At 43.2% G+C, this 20,724-nt stretch overlaps 2 protein-coding genes and 1 long non-coding RNA gene across 21 annotated transcripts in view; 2 read left to right on the top strand and 1 right to left on the bottom strand.

Annotated features, from left to right (window-relative positions):
• Nucleotides 1–17,754, top strand: part of MICAL3 (microtubule associated monooxygenase, calponin and LIM domain containing 3) — a 154,423-nt gene extending 136,669 nt beyond the window's left edge. For all 16 annotated transcript variants that reach the window (XM_021390217.1, XM_021390178.1, XM_021390170.1 and 13 more), the window contains 3 exons: nt 11,613–11,712; nt 12,609–12,682; nt 12,767–17,754. In XM_021390217.1, coding sequence (XP_021245892.1) covers nt 11,613–11,712; nt 12,609–12,682; nt 12,767–12,951 — 359 coding nt within the window. In that variant the 3' untranslated portion in view covers nt 12,952–17,754. The remainder of the gene's footprint in view (nt 1–11,612; nt 11,713–12,608; nt 12,683–12,766) is intronic.
• LOC110395660 lies at nt 9,576–20,176 on the bottom strand. The gene is made up of 3 exons (XR_002436561.1): nt 20,043–20,176; nt 17,774–17,913; nt 9,576–11,131 (listed from the first exon to the last, which is right to left on the bottom strand). It is a non-coding gene; the product is annotated as an uncharacterized LOC110395660 (long non-coding RNA).
• BID (BH3 interacting domain death agonist) overlaps nt 19,371–20,724 on the top strand; it is a 20,480-nt gene continuing 19,126 nt past the window's right edge. The window contains exon 1 of one of the 4 annotated variants that reach the window (XM_021390304.1): nt 19,371–19,893. The gene's annotated coding sequence lies outside the window, so the exon portion shown is untranslated. Of the gene's footprint in view, nt 19,894–20,265; nt 20,333–20,724 lie in introns of those variants that run through there. The other 3 variants (XM_021390296.1, XM_021390321.1, XM_021390314.1) reach the window with 3 other exon arrangements.

Here is a 20,724-nt window from a genome sequence, read left to right as displayed (position 1 = left end):
CTGACACTAACCCTGCTGACATTCCTTCCCACCCCTCCCTTCACCTACTTCTCCCATCCTTGGCTCACAATCAAGAAGAAACAGTCCTTGCACATGACTGGCAGAACCCCTTTTGCAGCTCAGGAAGAGGAAATCCTGGCATACTCCACCACGTGTAAAGCTCCCTCTTGTATTTTCTACAGTGATAATTTTTTCAGAATTTATTTACAGTTTTCGCTCCAGCCACCTTCCCTGCTAGAAGTGGAGGGCCATTCTGACTTTTGTTTCTCCTTTGTAAAGTCCAGTTCTACCGTCCTAATCTTCTTCAGGAAAATATATTAATGCAAAGGGGATGGCAGATCTGACCAACTCCCAAGAGCTACAGCACTCTAAAGGATTAGTTATGCCTTTGCCTCCCTTTTCTCCTTCTGAGGCTCGTTTGCTCCTTTCAGAGAGTATTTTGATGAGCTCGCAAGAAATGCTTCCTCTAGAGACTCTGAAACAGTGGTAGATGACAGATATTTCTTATTTTTTGGTTTGTCTTACTGTAGGGCTAGGAAGAGAATCTAAAGTAGAGTTGCAGTCGGTTTTGGTTCAACCTGCTGTCACCTCCGTTTGCATCATTACACAGCTACTAAGCTTCTTGCTATGTTATTTTATTTTGTATCTCATTTAAGTGACAAACATATGAGTGTTTAGCTCTTTTTTTCCTTGCTTGATGATTATAATGTGATTGTCACTCTGCACTGTGATTCTCCATTTCTTTAATTAAGGTTAATTTTAGCTCTTTTTTTCCTCACTTTACAATTATTATGTGGTCATCAATCTGCACTGTGGTTCTCCATTTCCTTAATGCTCCTTCCTGAATCCTGTAGTAGGCGGATAATTTCTGCTTTGTAAATGGTGCTTGTTTAACATTTGTCCCTCTTGAAAATTAAAATTTCCTTTATTCATTTAGTTAATGTAAATCTATTCTTCCAAAGTGAACAAATCTGTCAGTGGATCCAAGGGAAGGCAAACCCTGCTAGGTTGCTTTGCCATCTGAGAGTCTCTCGTTTCATTTGTCGTCAGAATATGAAGTTGCTTAATCAAACTGTGCTTTTGTTGAGGGACTGCACTCCATCCAGCTCAGCAAGATGGAGGGTCCACATGCCCCAGGCCTGATCCAAGAAAGATCCCTGGAGGTCTCCCCTCTGGTTTCACTGTTTTCTGCATTAGCACCTTCAGATGTAATCATGCCCAAGCTTTTAATTCTCATTTTTTCTCCTCCTCCAAGGGAAGGCTAACCTACAAAATACCGGTTTGTAGCTCTTTGTAGGGATTTACTCCAAATTGCCTTGTTATTTAAGAAAAGCCAGCTGGAATCAAGTTTCAAAATGGAAGACTTTTTTTTATTCTTATTAGACTTGATTTGTTGCCCAGTTGGGCCCCGGTGGTAATTTTGGTGAGATAGTCCTCCACAAACACTGTGCTTCTTACACTGCTCAGTCCCTCCGGCATTCTTTCCTGAGGTATCTTCTGCATAGAGGCTTTGAAATCCTCTTCCTAGGTGTGCCCAGACCCACGTGAACATGAAATGGGAGCTGTAAAAGGGTTGATGCTGAATTACACCTAACAGATCCTTTTCCCCATCTAATGCTATTTCCACTAGACCTCTCCCTCCTCCCCATCCTTCTCCTCCCAATGCCTCTTTAGAGACAGCAGTCCCATCAAAATCAATGATGGTGGCTTTAAGAAAAGCAGAATAATCTTTACTTAAAGGGACACTGTCACTTAAAAATTACCGTGTTGCAGAAAATCTCAAATAAAAAAACCCTTAATTTACTTTTCATATTTTTTTTGCTTTTTCCGTTTCTCTGAGCTGAAACTGTCACTCTAGAGTGGTCATTTCTGGGCTTCTGTTACAAGCTGCTTTTATTTATATGGTGACTTAGTCATTTGGACTCCAAGCAGTTAGAGACAATGTTGATATTTAAAAAAAAAAAAAAAAAGGCTGTCACGCTTTAAAACATATCATTCTGCTCATCTCCAAAATACCTTTTCCTAAAGAAGCTTTAAAAAAAAAAAAAAAGCATTGGGCAGTATCCCTTTAAATGCATCGAGCCAATAGAGCCTGCTGAGTATGTGGCTTTATAATTTAGTTTTGTTGCCTCTTTAATTTGCTTTTTGTTTGCTTTGAGGGCTGCCAGAACACTTTTGCCAGAGGGGATACATTGCTCTGCTGATACTTGTCACTATTCAGTGGCTGATTTAGAGCTCAGCTCTCAAGTAATGTGTCTGTGCAGGCTGCTGCATCTGGGTGGAGTGCTGTTAAACCCCGGGGGGCTGCGTGGTCCTGCAGAGCACCGCAAGCACGAGGATAGCATTGTGTCTTAATTATTCTCCGGGTAATTTGTGTCTCTGAGGCACAGGCACAGCTCTGAGTCATGCTGTGAGAAGAACGATAAGCAAAGTTTCACAAATACTTTGCGAAGTAATCTGTAAGTTGGTAATTATTTTCAAATGATTAGGGTATTAATCTGGACTTTCTTTATACTAATGAGAGTTACATTTCATTTAGTGGTTGCAGGCTATACAACAACAACTTCTCTGCAAGGTGTGGTAACTCTTGATCTCCTGGTCAAGTTCCAGTTTACAGGACTACAGATCGCTATCCCGGCTACCCATGTTGCTCTACTCAGATGTCATAATCCTCTCTTCCTGTTCAAAAATATCATGTACTGTTGCTGTAAAGCAGATGTTTCATTTCATACTACAGATGGTCACATTTCAATTCTGAGTAATTTTTCCTGTGTATATTGTATATGCAGCTATGTTGGAAGAACGTTACAGAAGTGGCTAAATCAATTGAAAATGAGATTGTGTATTATGTTGATTTATCAACAGATTTATAACCTTTAGATCTGCTGCAGAAAACTCTGCCACTTGCCCTTATGGAGTAACTGATAGCAACACTAGGTTGTCATCTCTGTAGATCCTCATGGAGAGGAAATGGGATGTGGTCAGTGGATTTCACAGGTGTTTGCTGGCAGCTGTGGAATGGTGAGTCTTGAAAACATGGATTCTGAGCCAGGCACTGGAAGGATACTCTACTCTGGTAGATGCACAGTCTGTCCATTTTACTCACATTCCAGACAATCCTTGTCCTAATCCTGTCTTTTTCCATCCAGAGCTCCTTACACCACTTCCATTTTCATTCTCAGTTTGTCTCTGCTTCTCAGGCATTTAATTTTAATCCCTATCTCTCCAACGAAGAAATCCTAATATTTACCCTTCAGACCTCCTGTTCTTTCCCACTACATGTTCCTGGTCTTTTGGTGTTCCCACTGACTCAGGCCACCAGATTCAACCCCTACCAATGGCTTTCTCACAAAATTTTTGAGTTTTTCTCCCTTTTCTACTCATTATTCTTTCTCTGGACAGTCCTAGGCCATATCTTCTTGGATCTGTCTTCTTTCACCCCTTACCTATTTTCCCTTCTCCTCTCTGCCTCTTCTCCTTTAGCAGGTAGCATTCTTAGTCTCCTTGCCCAGTTAGTCTCAGCCTGAGATCTTCCTTTCCCACCAGTTGCTTGTCCCAGTTTAGCTCCTTGTCTGCCTCTGGAAGACAGCTTTGTTGTTCCCTCTGTGTTCAAATGGATGGCTTCATTTTCCTTGCACCCAGCAGGGAATCACTGAGGGAGCAGCCCCACACTCCAGTCGTGCTTTCCTCTCAGCTGGAGTCAGGAAGAAGGCTGGTATGTTTGATAGTGCCAATTTCAAACATTTGTTCTTTCTTGACAAGGTTCTACTGAACATCGGGTAAACAGGAAAAAAAGAGAAATAGTGTTTTTAAAAATTCTTCATACTTTGTTTAAAGTATACTGTCCCAGAATTCGCTTTTTGTTAGCTTATTTAAATACTAGGCTGACTACGTTCTTTAAAGACCCACAGATGTAATTCTGCAGGGCCAGAGTCTGATATACTTAGGTGGGAACAGTCCTAATTCCTGTGGTTGGCAAACACAGCTCTCCTGCAGGAGGGTTGGAGTTGTAAGATAACGTTACTTTCTCAGTCTGCAACTGCTTTTGTCACTGAAGCAAATCTGTAATGTGTTTTCTTTGCAGGAAATAACATCTGATAAGCAGAACTTGTTAGGTGTGATGAGAGCACTTGTTAGGTGCTGTAAGCAAACAGTTATCATTTACCTGCTTCTTTCTGCACACCGCTCACAGGTGCACACAAAAACAAAGCAGGGCCGGCGTGGGCCTGTGCATTTTGAAGAGCCTCGAGGTCTAGTAGGATGCAGAAGACTTCTGTGCAGTCATTTATATGTTCTGCTCCAGCTATTGCTTTTCCATGTTTCTTTAGCCTCCCCACCTTATTTTTTTTTCCCTACTCCCTTCTGCTGGTTAAATAAAGATGGTATTCAGTTTGCATGGCAATGCAGTGGTCCATGAGTTTTGCCCAGGTTTCTTAGAGTGACTGTATTTTACAGCACATTCTTATCAGCACAGTTTTTGTAAACTGCTGTCAGACACCTTGAGCGACGTACTTAGAGGATAGTTGTCAGAATCCTTTCCCTCAATTCTATAATGCCTACAATTGTGTGGCTGTTACTCTGCAAGAGGTGGCTTTCGGTATTCGTGCTCTTTTACAACAATTTCACTAAATGCTTTTCAGCACTTCAGTTTCTTTCCATAAATGATTTTTGAAAGATGGGAAGGCTTATATTTCCTGTTACTACCACAGTTTGTCTGATCTCTATTGAACTGATCTTTATTATAGGTACTGAGATAAAATTGGAGTTCTTCATCTTTTTAAGTGGCACATGGGAATTGTTAGTAGAATTTGTGAAGTGTCATGCTCTTGGCTCATATGGCCAAGTGCTAGCATAGTGGTGCATGAGAACGGAAATTAGCCTCAGAGCTGGATTTCCTACGCAGTGTTGCCATATGCTGATTTCTGAACTGCCCTGGCTAGTTCACAAATAGCCATACAGAACTTGAAGCCTTGTGGATGCAAATTTTGCAAAGAATGTGATCCCATTTGGTCTGTGGTACATCCGCTGAAGTAATTGTGATTTGCGGTGACTCACCAATTCTCAGAAATCATTACAGTTTCATGCTGTAGGATTTCTGCAAACACAGAATGGGGAGCTGTAGCTTAAGGATAACGGTATCTGTCACCCTAAACTTTGTGCTATGCTTTCCTCTTCCCGGTTGATCATTTTTACTACTGTCCTTCTTATAATGAAGAAGTGTTACATAGCTACAGCAGAACAGGAGAAAACCATTCTTAAGCATTGATATTTAAACAACGGGAAAATAAAATGAGGAGAAGACCAGAGTCCGGTGTAGCTTGTGCAACAAAGAACAACACAGAGTGAAAAGGAAGGGGTATCTTCATGGTTGCTATAAAATTTCTCTTCCTTGTTTTGGAGAGGTTTAGTAACTCTGGCATTTATTTCTGGATTGGCTCCTAATTTCCACCACTTTGTGGTTGGACTGGATGATCTTGGAGGTCTTATCCAACCTTGGTGATTCTATGATTCAGTAAAGTCTGCAGTCTCTCAAGTGTGCCGTGGCAAACAAGGTCTTTCTTGTCATGGGTGTGTGAACTCAGAAGGATCTGGGGAATGCTGTTTGCAGAGGCAAGATAATTCCAGTCACATCACTGATGATATCTGGCTATCTTCCTGTGCACCCTTCTGAATTCCTCTGCTTGCCATCTTTGTTACTTGAGTTATGGGCTGCTGACCTCTGCTTTGAAGATTCCACGGAGAAGATGGCCTGTAGCATTGAGCTTTGGAACAAATGGCATCAACAGGGCAGCACATAGCTAATAGTGCTGTGGATAAAGACCTGTACTGCCAGACCAGGCCTGTATTTTTTTTGTGGTGGGGGACACATTAACAGAATCATCATTATTTTATTTTTGCTTTTGTTTTTTAATTTGCTTGAAAAGAAGAGGGTTTTTTTCCATCCATCCGTGACTCTGTGACCAGGAAAATTGTCTTGCAGTGATGATCAAGCTTTTAATTTAATGAGCTCCTGAGCAGGTGATTTCTCTAAATAATAATGAGAAGGCTGTGATATCTACTGTAGGTTTACTGATGGCTTTGGGGGAAATAAGAAGACATATAAGGATTTAGCTATTGTAATTGGATGAGTGAGAAGGGCAAGGCAGATGAGACAGTGCAGACTTTTTGTAGTACTCAGTGAGGTGCTCGGGCTCTTCTCAGGAGTGTGTTTAGACATAAATGCACACAGTGAGAACTCTTGCTGTGTAGTTGGCAGGAGTGTGGATTCCCTTTTTAAAATTAACTTTGACAGGAATATGAGTGATCTGATGATACATTCGCTATCTAGAAATGTATCCATGTACTTTAGTAATGCCTTTTCCATTCATCAAGTGATCTTTTCTTCTGGTTTTCTGTTTCTGAAACATTTAAGAGACCTTTTCTTGAAAGAGTTCACCTGAAGGGATAGTGAAACTTGTGACATGGAATGCACTTCAATACTTGTTACTGTCGTTGAAAAATCTTTATCCTTTCAGAAAATACAATAAAATATTTTTCCACTTAAAATTAGAAAGTTCCTCTTTCAGTCTGCTTATAGCATCTGAAACCACCTGCATTGATACTTGTGTTAGCAAGTTTAGGAGGTAGTTTTCATAACTGTCACCTTAGGGAAAGTTTTAAAAATATACTTAAAATTCTACTATGTTATATGTTCTACAATACTTGTGAGTTTGGATTATGCCACATTTTAGGGCATAATAATTGGTGCATTTTTCACAGCTTTAGAGAATGATACGAGGTAAGTTTCAGGCTGCACTTCACTCTGCTTTGCTGTTTAGGACCTCCGGGAGATAGGAACACTTCAAAGGTTTGTTAGTCATCATGGATAGATGGAAGTTGTTACACGATTGTTAAGGTTGCTCTGGAGAAACCTGTATTCACTAACACAACTATAATTTACATCTGGAAAAACTTGAAAATATCTTAGTGTAGTGCAGGTTGTATCCATTACCTTAATGAAGAGCAATTTTCAGTAGCAGGAGAATAGATAATACGGACTTTGTAACTTGATTCAAGGACATGTTATTCTTAGGCAATAGTGTAAAGGATTATATTTTGGTTAAAAAAAAAAAAAGACAGCTAAGGTCAAAGGAAGAAAACAAGATGTGAGGGAGTGTCTGCACTATTGTCTTCTGCTGTGTAGGACCTATGGCTTTTTACTGGAGACCAAAGATGGTATCTTTTCCTAGATGTGACCCTTTGTTTACTGATGACAAAAGTTAGTAGTTTGTGGCCTTTGTTGCAATGAGATGAATGGCATTTTCAATACCAGGTATTTATTTTCAGATCCAATATGGCAAATTGGGAATTCCTCACCAAATCTGTAAGTTCATAGTTTGAAATTTAGAAATGTAGCTGTGTTTGAGTCAGCAATATCACCCTGCCCCCTAAAATTATGAATGAAATCTCAAACCCTGAGAAATTGAAGTGGATTCTTCCATATAGTTAAATATCCATTTCCTGATCCCCCAAAAGAACTGGTAGACCATCAATTAGAGTGTAAGAGATTATATGGTGAAATATTAATGTTGAATAATGTAGGATGTGAAACAAAAAATGTAATGGGCATAATGCACTACATGCTCTACTTTCCGTGGAAGCTTCTTCACAGTGGATAGCCTGTATGTTTCAGTGTTCTGGTGACTTGTTTTTGCTTTTGTAACATAAATCTATGAAATGGCAATCATAGGAAAAGCAGCCCTAGCATTTTTCATTTCAAGTGAAGAAGCTGGAAGACTGAATAACTAGAATTAAGGTTCTGGTACTGTCAACTAATGTTGGCACAGTGCTTTATCAGTAACTGTCGTATGGCCAACTGTGGAACCTCTCCTAACGTTGCCCCTTCCTGCCCCCAGTGCAGAGGTTTCTTCCTGTCTGAGAAAGCCTTGCTGTTCAGACACAGGCTTTGAAGCTGATGTGCTCTCCCTCTCACTCCAGTGCGTCCTCCGTGTGCTGGTCTAGTTCTGTGATGGTCCCTTCTAAAGCTCTCCCAGTTTGCTGCTAGATAAGAGTTACATAAAGCTGTCTCCAAACCATATGTATCAAACTGCTGGCTTCTCCACGTTATGAGTTACTCTTACCATATTGTTCTCCTGGAGCTTTTTGCCTTTTCCCAATCAGAAATGCTTCCCATTTATAAATCTAGTTCTTCATTGAGAGTAACAAGTGTTCTAGTTTGCTAGCTTTGATATTTTGGGCTCATCACCTCCTTAGTGCATGTGTTATCCTGTAACTATTAAAGTGGTACTAGTTATTTTCTGCTATTTATCTCTGCAAAGTTATGTACAGCTGAAAAGCAAATTCTCAGCGTTGAAGCAGCCGAACCACTGTAGAGATGAGAAGTGTTTGTCTTTCATTGGGTGACAGTGATAATGGAAAATATTCATTAAGTCACTGATGCTAACAGGACTTGCAAGCTTTGTGAAGTGAGAATGTCAAGGAACAGCTTTAAATTTACCATTTTATCTATGCAATGCCCTTAGTTGATCATTATCCCCCCCAGACACTGATGTGAATCATTTTTTTTATCCATGTCAAAGCTGATTCTCCTCTAAGCACTACAGTCCAACCCAAGTACATATATTCACTACGCTTGACGTGGCAGATCCTGGCAGATGGGTTCCACATGAGTCAGATTCTCCCTGTGATGTTCCCTATCTGAAGGAATTATTTTCCATTAAAAAGGATACTTTTTTCATCAGTGGATGCTGCCACGGTGATAAGAGCATGGCCTGATAAAGCTGTGGGCTGGCTGTTTATAGCTGGAGTCTTATGCGTGCAAGCGAGACTTTTTGTAACTCTGCTTGAAATTTGAGATTTATCAGCAGGAGTTGAATATTCATCTCTGCTCATCCTGACATTTTGTTCACAAACTTTTCAGTTAAAGACCACGACACTGGAAATTTACATTAGGAAAAAGTCAGCAATAACCTCCTGTCTAGTAATTGTACAGCTCAGTAAGCGTTCACTGATACTCAGCCTACCTCTTACCTGTTATCTGTGCTTGCTAGAGACATTATTCATCTGTAGACTGTTCCCTTGTTTCGGCTTCTCCATTTCTTGTATTTTTTCTTTTCTTCTTGTGTTTCCTTTCTTTCTCACTCTTACGCTTTTTGTCCTTTGCTTGTCTTTTATTTCACCCCTTTCCTCTCTTCCGTTCCACTTCCAACTTCCTTTTCCTCTCCTGCCTCTTCCTCTTCCTCGTTTGGTCCTATTGAAGTTGAGCCCAATGGCGGGACACCACGTCGTAGACCTCTCTCCTTCTGCCCTTGCTGTGCCCATGAAGGTAATGTAACCTCACACGCTCCCTGTTCTCCTTGACCACAGCTGGGTTGTCGTAGCAGCACTAGTCAGCTACTGACCACAGGGTCCCCAGCCTTTTCTTGCTGCTTCCCCAAACCAGCCTTCTCAGTAGTAACCAGGTTTGTGTGCCTATGGCAAGTTACTAAAGGTACAGTATCCCTTTTGCTAGTCCTAGCTGTGCTATGGTGGGCGTGGTGGAACGGTGGTGGGAGCAGTAACATCACACTTAAAAGTTTCAGTTCTCATTTGGTGGCTTCAGTTTCTCCATTCCTCCTGAAAGATGTTTGGAAGGTGGGATAAGGGAAGAAAAGCTCCTTCCTTAAATTGCTTTTTAATTAATATACATGGATTAAAGGAATACTGTGTCTTTTTAAAGGACTGATTTGCAAAACATCCATGAACTTTAAAAGTAAACAAACCTTAAGTTAGACCAGTTTTTCCCTCATCCATCTTGCTGAGTGAGTTCTTTAACTGTCCCACATGGAGTTTGCCATAGAGTTTCCATTGCCAAGGCATGGGGGAAGGGGGCTGTTTGTGTGTTCATGGTGTAATTTTGCTAACCACTTACTCTGCTTTCCATGGTGCTCCCTCATATCAGTTGTCAGTGCTCTCTCTCCAATCCTACCATTCTTCCTCTGCTCATTGGCTGTTTAAAAATACTTAATATATTCCATAGGTCAGTAGCGCTGTGTTTTTGGCTTTTTTGTAGAGGCATTTGTTTTCTGTACGTCCTGGCATTGGAAGGGACAGGGAGACTTCCCAGTGCTTTCATGCGCCACTGCACTGGACATCTGCATGTACCGTCTCCCTCTCCTGCTGCCACACGGGCATATTGTGCAGAGATGCTCAGAAAGGAATGCTTGGAAATGAGCAACACGCTGGTATAAAGCCCAGAGAGCTGGAGGCTCTTAGGGTGGTACGGCTGGGTCTGCTATTTCCCAAGGGTCTGCTCTGACAATTTTTCAAAGGCAGGTGTTCTCAGACTAAGCTGCAGTTCAAAGGAATTGCAAGCCTGCCTTTACTTTGCTCCAATGCAGCAGTTCTCTGAGATCAGAAGGTTGAAGGCAGGTCATAGATCTGATCATTAACAGTCATTAATGTGATATTTGTGTAGTGTTTCCCAGAGTTTAAATAGCAAGCTTGCTGCATGATTATTTTTGGAATCAAAATGACCAATTAATAGGTTTTGCTCTTGGTGTAGATAGTATGTACCCTTAATAACAAACTTAGACAGGGCTTTTAGTTACTTTAGAATGCCTAGCTTACATGCAGCTGCCAGGAAATGCTGTGGGGCTCAATTTGAGGCCTCACTCTGGCCTCCATTTCCATTTCAGGTAGGTGAGTTGCCAGAGTTCTTGCTGGTGGTGGGTAAGAGTCAAGGCACTCATCTGCAGATAATTCAGTGTGAATTCAGTGGCCAAAAACAAGGGACTGCCAGGAGGAGCTTTCCTGGTAAGCTCTTGTGTTTGGTAAAAATCAACAAAAGGCTTTGGGAACAGCATTCTGCAGTTTATTCTACTTAACTCCTGACAGATATGAGATTGATCAGTGGTCTACTGCATAAATTTATGAGTTGGTTTTAAAATAAATGAAATACCAACCAAGAAATACCATGGCCTAAGATTTTTTTGCTTCCACTTTTACATTAGCAAATGTGTCTGAGGGTTCTCTCTTCCGGTGCTGATGTGCAATACGGTAGAAATAGCTTCTGTGCTTACTGTGCAGAGGGGATCGTCAAGGTGGACAGATGCATGTAGCTAGGAGGAGCAGTCAAAAACCGTTCATTTGGCTATTGAAAAAAGAAAGGATGAGGTGTTACTTTCTATCAGTAAAATAAAAGATTGAGGATGTGCAGTTGAAGAAAATAAGCGTAAAAGACATAAGAGTGGCAATTGAATCTATTTCTGATGAGCATACACTTAAGTAGCTGGCGTGAGGAACTATAATGCTCTTCTAACGAAAGGAAGAGTGACATACAGAAGTGTAGGCTTTCTGCAGTAAATGTGAGGAAGAAACAAGCAATCACAAGAAAATCTGAAAGAAAAAAAAATAATAATAAATCAGACTCCAAAGACAAGAGAATCCTTTTGGGGATGGCTTCCACTCTTCTGTGTGCTGTAGGCAAACTGAATGGACCCGGCTTGGGAGTGCTCTGGCAGCATCTTGCTCGGCTTTCTTTGCACATTTTGCCCCATTCATGTTTTTGCCATTTGGGCTTGTAAGGATGGTGTGGTATTTTACCTCAGACTTACCAAGTTTCTTCTTTGCAGGCATGGGAAAGAAGGATGATCCCAAGCTGATGCAAGAGTGGTTCAAGCTGGTGCAGGAGAAGAATGCCTTGGTTCGCTATGAGTCTGAACTGATGATCTTGTAAGTCAATGTACAAAATTCAAAAGAGGGATTATTTTATAAATAGCAGATTAGTCAGTACAAGATTTGTCAGTACTGTCTTCCCTATAATGCCTCAAGATCAGCAGTCTTCCAGTTTGATTCTTGACTGAGATACAGATCAAACTTTCAGAAGAGTGCAAGAAGAAGAAATAATAAGGAATGAAAGTTCCAAGTATTTGCACATGTGCAGTAAGGATATTTGTTCAGTTCTGAGCCCTTCCCAAGCTCCTTCTTCTAAAACACATGCTGTTCACATGTTACTGAGTGACAAAGAAATAACGAATGGCTTCTAAGTGTAGCCAAAACTGCTTAATTCTGTTACCTTTGTCATGCGGCCCCTCTGCCCATAGTGTGACTCCAGTGCTTCTCATTTGGGCTCACATGATAGATTTTTTTTTTCCTGTAAAAAATCTGGGAGCTTTCTTAGTCTCTGTGGTGCAAATTCACTTAAATTAGTTTCTGAGTATGGCAGCTGACCTGAGCAGTGTGGGAACTTGGTGTCGTTTTCGGTGCCTGTGTCAGACAAGCCCCATGATGTTGTCTGCATTGGAATCTGAAATGGCAACAGCCTGGCATGACCTTAGTTGTTAAGTAATTTGTCTTTAGAGTGGCAGGCAGCAGAGATACGTTGAGGTAAGGTATGATTTTACAGCAACTGCAGCTTTGTTTGTTCCCAGTATTTCACACTGTTTTCGATTTAATCTTGAAAAATCTAGTTGTATGCATTAGGTATCTTTAAAGTTGTTCTAAAATAGATTGATAAAATGCATAGCAGATATCTAGAGGGGGGCAGAAATTGAGAATGGATATGGAGCAATTGTACAGAGCATTTAAATACACACAGAACTTGGATTTACGGTGTGTTTCCCTTCCAGCGCTCGGGAGCTAGAACTGGAAGACAGGCAGAGTCGATTACAACAGGAACTCCGGGAGAGGATGGCGGTGGAAGGTGAGAGCAATAAAGGTTATCTCGTAGTTTGTATGCATATATTTCTAGTCTTGTGTGTGCTGACAGTTTTCGATATCTCTGTAGATCATCTAAAGACAGATGAGGAGCTCTCAGAGGAGAAGAGGATCCTGAATGAGATGCTAGAAGTAGTAGAGCAGAGAGATTCTCTCGTGGCTCTCCTTGAGGAGCAACGGCTTCGAGAAAAAGAGGAAGACAAGGACCTGGAAGCAATCATGCTCTCCAAAGGATTTAGCTTGAACTGGTCCTGAGCTTGACACATTAATCTCTGCTGGTTTTTGTTCTCCAGTTGGCCTACCCTGAGTTCGCCAGAATTACATGGATAGGAAGATGTTGAAGGGGAAATCTCCGAAGGGTCCGACAGCGTGCCGTGATTCGGTTTGAAGCACTCAGAAGCCTTTTGATAAGTGTGTTGGTTCCAGAAGCTTAAGTTTTACATGTCTGCAAGCCATGTTGAAGATAATGAGTTGAGTCTGTGGAGTCTCCTTGAGGTTCAGTACAATTGACTGTATTTTTTGTTTGTTTGTTTGGTAGCAGGGAGAGGAGTAATCCATGTGTGGGGAAGGAGGTTAAGGGAAGAAGTACCCTTAACTAATCTGGATTTACAGCAGTCCATTCCTTTCCCATTTTTACTACAGCAGTTCTAATAAAAGGGAGGGAAGTAACAACCCTCTCTGGAAAATCGCAGCAGCCTGTAGCAACCTGTTTGCTGGAGTCAGCTATCCAGGAGAGCTCCAGGAGCCCAGGGCAGCACCTTCTTTGCTTTAGTCTTCCTCCCCACCAAAGAAACCTGCAGTTGGTCGTTACGCATGGATATGAAGAAATATGAGACAGAGAAGATACTACTAGTATGTGTGATGGAACTCTGCCTCACGGTATTTAAAGAGGTTTGGGCATCAGAAGACTCACTCCCTATCATAGTCTCCTAAATCTTTGTTGTAGGGGAAAAGGGGGAGAAGAAGAGAGAAGAAAGATGCCCTTCTGCTTTGCTACACACTGGAGAGACAGCTGCTGCTGGCCTTAGTCTTCTTGGCCACAGCTCAGAGGCTGATGGGCTTCTTTGTGCTGTTTTTATTGCGACTGTTTTGACACTGGAAAAACTGACTGTGGGACAGTGTTGAGTGTGTGCTGGGGCAGGGGTGTTACCAAGCAGCATTCCCTGGCTGTTCAGCTCCTAAAAGGGAGAAGCCCTTAAGTGACTGAAACCACCATTAAGACTTTTCAGTGTTTTTATTTTTTTCCTCTGTATTTTGTTTTTGCACATTGGAAACGAAGCTTAAGACCTGCCTGGGCCCTCAGTCACTTTGACCCTTTTATGTCGATTAACTTATTTTTTTAATACTTGAAAGAAGATTCATTTTTGTATCTTTTAGGAAAAAAAACGGATGAGTGATAGGTGTGTGTGCCTGCTGCATCCTACAACTTCCACTTCTAAATTACTGGACGTTGTTACCTGTGGCTATTTATTAGTGTTCTTATAATAATTTTAATGTTACACATATTTGAAGGGGGATGGGGGAGTGTTTTAACTCTATCAGAGGACGACACTACTGTGGATTGGTCCCTCTTTCAGAGCAAGGGCAGTCTTTATGGACCCCATGGACGCATCCTGCCCTCGCAAGATTTCCTTCATGATAAAATCCTGCACACTTGTGGAGTTGTAAGAATCTATTTTGTGTTCCTAGCATACTTTTCTTCTACATCCCAGAATCCCTCTGTTGGACTAATAAACCTGTAATTTATTTAAATTTAAAATTTTTATAATGAGAAAGCCAAAAATGTAAGGCAGAAATATCCCATATGTCCCTTTCTCACTGAAAGAGGGGACCTTCACACTCCTGAGATACAGCTAGAGGGACTCTCATGTAATAAAAATAGCACATTTCCTGTTGCATCTGTTGGAAGAAGCTCCTTTTGGCTCAGCTGGTGAAGCTGCTGCTTTTAAGCCAGGAGGGTACTTGTTATAATCGTACGTTAAGTAACGCGCAGGACATGCACTTAGCAATTCAGCATCATCCACTGTTTTGAGAGATTCAGGAGCACACTACATCCTTAGCTTGTTGCACAGAGCTGAAATAGCGCTGTGTGTTGGGTCTGTGTCCCATCCTTAACGTGATGTGTTAAGAAGTTGTTTTTAATTCATTTTTGTTTCTCCCCTTAAGTTGTTGCCGATTTTCTTTTCATGTTAAGGAAGTACTAAGCCTGCTCTCCAGTGTCTTTGGAAAGGTGTCCCACTCCCAAGCATATTCGTACAGCATGGAGGCTCTTTCAGCTTGAACATACGCTGTTGGTGCAAGATGCCCAAGCAGGGCTGAACATCCTTTAATTCTTTGCCGCAGGACAAAAGTTAACATCGTTTCTTGCTGTTGACTGCCTCCTTGAAGGAGGCCAGCGGTCTACAACCTGAGGTCACCTCTGATGGATGGACGTATCTCAGGCTGAGGAAGGGTGGGTAGGATGGTCTCCAAGGTCTGTGAGCAGGGCTGATGGTTAACTACAGAAACTTGTTTTTTACACCTCAAGAGTTTCCCCTTCTCCCCTCCTTACCATTGTCAGCTAAGGCATTACAAATTAAACACAAATGCTGTGAAACAAAGCAAGTAGGCAGCTTCAGTGCTGCTTAGTAACTATGCATGTTAGAAAGTCATACCCGTATACCAACCTCACTGGACAAAATTTTTGATAAGCGTTGGCCTACCAACAGGATTCAGTAAACAGAGTACTTCCCATTTGCCAGTGCAGAGGCCAGCTACAGGAGTCAAAGTGGTAACGGTAGCAGGTTACATAGTCTGCATGAGGGGCCAGTGGAACCTGCAGAGGAGGGAAGAGGGGACCTCAATAGTACAATAAACTGTCCTGCGCAGAGAATTGGCCTCAGTCCCTTTTGCAGTGTATATGAACCACATGTAACTTTTAACAAAAGATCACTGAATGTGAGCTGTATAAAGAAGACATACCAGGTCAGTACCTATCCCTTTTCACAGTGGGGGACATGGCCTGGATTTTTTTCAATGCCTGAGTCATATCACTTGAAGGTGTAATGCCCTGCTGCAGGGGAAGAATGCATATCCTAAAACTGAACTCTTTTGAGTGGTGCTGAAGTCCTCCAGCACTGAGAATGAAGGTGAAGACCTAATATCACACACATAAGTTAACTGAAAGTATATGAAAGGAAATCTTAAAAGGCCTTTTTATATCAAATGGTTTTAAAAGGCACAACTTGTATTTGCTGTTCAGTTGCACTTTATAACTTGCATACCAGATACTGGGTTTTTTTACTGTCTGAATATTTTTAATTCAAACTTTGTATTTTTAAAGCTAAAGAAGGCTCTTGTAACCACAAGATTCCTTATTTGTATCAGAATCCAAGTAGGATGTTCTAGCTCCTTGTGCTATCCAGGTGGGAAGCAGCACATGACTCAGCCATGTGTATTCAATGACGTGTGTCTGTAATGCACATAAGGGAAGTGGAAAGACCCTCAGCTTCTGAGAATTAGGCATACAAAGGCATCTGCCTGTACGCCCTTGTGTGACAGTCCTCATACCAGGGGCTGGCTCCTCCTTCTGTGTCATGGGAGGAGCACAGAGCTCAGAACCTAACCCACGTTTGTTTTTAAATGGGCACACTGAGGATGGGGCAAGCACTTCAGTCCCCTAAGGGGAAAGGAGGAGATGATATCACCTCCTGGAAACATCCAGGAAGCAAGTACAGATGGGGGAGTGAAGACTGCCAGAACACCAAATCTGCTGTTTTCACAGTACAAATACATTTCTTTTAACTGTTCTGTTCCTTTTACCGTCTTTTCATTTAAGCTCACAAATGGCTGTAAAATCCTGAGCTTCAGAGAACTGTGCATGGGGAGATGACAAGAGCATCTTTCAGCTCTAACTTCCAGACGTGCTCCTTTTTTTTTTTTTTTTTTATTTCAGCTAACCAGAACCCCATGATCTTGCTAGGGCATGATACAAACTGCGTTGCTGAACATACTTTCAAGCAAACTACAAGTTTTAAAAGTCTGTGCTACTCTCTGTCTCTGCATTTTATGTAAATATTTGTTTGTATGTAAAGACACCAGTGGATCCTTGGGTTACCCCTGCGGTCAAGAACCTGAGTTTGTGCAATGCCTAGGCCTCTGTTAGAACACGGTGCTTGCATAGAGCTAGTCACCACATTTGTGTGCACTCTGGTGGTTTTTAATATTTTTATACATCCTAATCCTGAACATTATGAAGTATTATAAGTGGTCTAGACTGCATGATCTAGAGCAGCCAGCATTTCTATTTTCTTAGCAGCTGTTCCTAAGATTTTCACAGCTACACCTTGTTTGGTTAACATTCTTTTAAAATGAGTTTTCAATTAAACGTTTACACCAAGCGCCAGCGGACAAGAAAGGTGTTGCATTATAAAATCTCCTGAGTACAAACTGAAAAGCCACAATATGGCTGTATGGGAATTTAAATCATCACTGTCTGCAATAAAGAGAACTCTAAAGCGTACTAACAACCAGCCTGTACATAGTCGGCAGAGAGAGACCGCTTGCTCTTGACTGTTGCAAAGTAACAGAGATTAGCAGCTTTCCAAAAGCCTCCACTTTTGGATTGCTCACAGTACTGCTATAGACAGGATAGCGGGCAGATGAGGATGTCATTGAACGCAGCTGTGGAGGATGCCAAGTTCTGATGGCATTGCAGTAACTTAAATATTCTCTGTATCTGTGCGTGTGTGCGTGTGTGTGAAGTCTGTTCCAGGTGAAGGGATCTGCTTTGGCATCTTCCCTTTTGAATGAAAGTGAACTCTGATATTCAGATTGTTCAAGGCTTTCATGGTTGGCATGTAAGGAGTGTTAACAGAAAAGCGTGTATACCCTACCTGTAAAAAAAAAAAAAAAAACAAAAACCAAAACCAAAACTGTTCCAGCCTGTTTTCTTCTGTTTGGTTGTGTTTTATCATTTGTTTTTATGCACACTTGCTTCGTTGGTGTTGAGATTTTAGCACCTCAGATGGCCAACTGAACTAAAAGAAAAAAAAAAATAAAGTCATTAATTATTTTTTCTTTTTGTTCGTGGAGTTACCTTTTGTTTCCCATGCGTCCACTCCCACAGCTGATGAGGAAGCCAGGAGCTGGAGGAAGGTGATCTTTAGATAAAAGGCCAGGTGTTCCAGGGCTCCACTTCATTCTTCTTTTGTTATTGTTGGAACACTTAGAGCCCATCTGAAATAAAAACAAAATGGAGCTTGATACAGCCCCGATATATAATACACCTTTCTCCAATTTTACATTGCTGCTTCTGTGAAAAGAAACAATAACAAATACCAAAAAGGGGTGAAGGTGATTGTAGGAACTAGGATTTAGTTTCTGTAGTTGTTCACTTCCTTAGCATACACAGTACTTGCATGAACTCTGGCATAGCTGGGCTTAGTACAACAAGGACTGACATCAACACCTCTCCATTGACTTTCCACATTGTTTTAAGTCTCTACTACTGCACGCCCGTGTTTCGTCTGCAGTGTGGCAGCTTAGGAAGGTTAGCTAAGATATATTATCTGCAGCTCCAGAGCAGAGTCCTATCAGCAGACTGGAAGGATTCAGACGTTAAACCTCACCAGGTTATGTGACAAGAAAAGTTGTCTCATCTGGGGATCTCCTGTTGGAAAAGAACAGATGTTCAGCTCAAGTGCTGAGTGTTGTGTCCTGTAAACTCCAGGAACTTGAATCCCAGAGGAATTGCATCCAGTCAGCAGCACCACTGTCATCAAATATGTGAAGCAAATCATAAGACTCGAGCTTGCCATTTCTTCAAGAGGCAGAGAAACACACAGGATGTTGTGGGAAATCCCAGCCGGGGAAAACCGTAACGATGACTCTTACCTGCCTGCCCACCCAACTTCATCAAAACAAAGGAAAAACTCCAGTGTTTGTAAGGTGGTTCCTTTAAAGCAGACCTACTAGGGCCGCAGAAAGGGATGCTGGGCTTTGGGCTTTCCTCTTTGGCTGGGTGGTAGGCTATGCTGTAGGGTGGCAGGAGTGACACTGCACTCCTTCGTTCCTGCAGCTTGGTACATGGGCTGGTCTCTGGAGGCACAGCAAACCCTACAGTTCTCATTTCTTTTTTTGGTCTCCTGTTTTCGAAAATAATGAGAGAACGCTGCAGCTACCTGAAAGGGATCGCTCTGGTGTCAGAAAACCATAATTATTGCTAGTCTCGGTGCCAAAAGAGTGGGTATATGGCAACTGACAACTGGACCCCTGGACACAGGAGGCTCCAACCCTATTTAAGGAAGTCAGCCTCGTGACAGGAAGTCTGCCTTTTTAATTACCCTGCAGACTTGCTAGCTCAGGCGATTCCTCTCACTTTGTGCCCATCAAGCACCCATGAAGGGTGTCTGATCTCAATTAGATATCCACAGATTCTTCCACTTTATAAACTATGAATGGGACAGCCAGTCCCACAGAATGAGCACGCTGTACTGCTTACCTCAGCAAAAAGCTACAGTGACCCTGGATGCCCTGAGAGGAGCGGGTCACACTTCCTGTACAAATTACCCAGGTGTGGTAGGAAATAACACCAGAAAAAGGCCCCCTAACGATGCAGTCCTATCACGGAGTCCGGTGTGGCACAGCTGTTGCTTTCAGTTTCCCGTGCTCACTAAAGAACCCCCCGGGAACTTCCAACCCTGCCACACTCAGCCCTTCATTCCCTCGAAGCCGCCTCGCACCCCACGCCGCTCTCCTTGCTCAGAGGCAGGCCAGTGTGGGGCAACGAAGGATTTCCAAACGTGCCGAGCGCTGAGGCGGAGTGACTCAGCACGCTGCAAGGAGAGCGAGCGCGACAGGAAAACGGCGTTAAGCAGGAGCAAGCTTCACTAAACTTTAAAGCCATAGAAGCCAAAACGCTGGATTTGCCCTACGGGGACGCACACTCTTACAAAACGGACACGCGACGGGAGGGAGGAGCGGAAGCGGCAGACCGCTCCCCGCACAGCCCGGCGAGGCCGCTCCCCACGCCCGTCCGCGCAGTCCCTCCCCTACTCCGCGTGGCCGCTGACCCTTCCCCCCCCTTCCCCTCTCCCCTGCACTCCGCCGGGGAAGCCCACGCCCCGTCCCGCTCCTACTCGCGCGCTGCAGAGGGCGGAGCCGGGGCCTTGAAACAGAGGCGGGCGCGAAGCGGGAGGGGAGCCGCGCTGCCGCTCGGTGAGTACGGCCCGGGCCGCTTTCCTGCTGTCGGAGCGGCTCGGGGAGCGCGCTAGGGGCGAGAACGGGTTTGATGCGGCTTCTGCTCTCTATTGAACGCCTCTATCTCTGTGTAGCGCTCCCGCGTCCTTCTGCCCGCTGGGTCCCACCTCAGCGGCTCCCTTGTTTGTTTGTTTGCTTGCGCTCTTCCGGGTGTGCCGTGCCCCCTGTGCCTGCCGTGCCGCGGTGCCCCTTTCTCCCGTCGGCACAGCCCGCGCTCGGTCCGCCGGCCGGCGCGGTCCTCCAGCCCTCGCTGGGCGCTGCGCCTCTCCTTTGTCTGCCGCGTTGGGGCGGGGCGGGGGGCGCGGGCCCGGCCCTCGGGAAGGGGCTCAGCGCGCTGTGGGGCGGCGGGGGCTCGCTGAGAACTGAAATCGAACGGCAGCGCTTTCAGCTGCCTGGGGTAAGCGTAACCGTGGGGGAGATACTCGTGGAGAAGGAGGGTTTTCCGTGCGGTCTTGGACTCTTCCTGCCAACTTACGTATCAAGTTTAAGGTTATTTAAGAGGCTTCTTTGGAGTAAATCAGGCTGGATATTAAGAAGAATTTCTTCTCAGAAAGAGTGGTGATGCACTGGCACAGGTGTTTAAGAACCGTGTGGATGTGGCACTGAGGGGCATGGTGGGGATGGGCTGGTGCTTGGACTGGATGATCTTCATGGTCCTTTCCAACCTATTCTATGAAATCAACATCCACTCTTTGCTACCTCCTCTATGCTGATGGCATTGTACACAACCACGTGAAATGCGTTCTGTGAAGTGTTCCTAGCAGTGCATTTGCCTGAATTTCTTCAAGC

The sequence above is a fragment of the Numida meleagris genome, chromosome 1 (genome assembly GCF_002078875.1).
Source record: "Numida meleagris isolate 19003 breed g44 Domestic line chromosome 1, NumMel1.0, whole genome shotgun sequence".
NCBI classification, from domain to species: domain Eukaryota; kingdom Metazoa; phylum Chordata; class Aves; order Galliformes; family Numididae; genus Numida; species Numida meleagris.
Note: the sequence above shows the minus strand (reverse complement) of the source record. Positions and strands in the feature narration are given on the sequence as shown.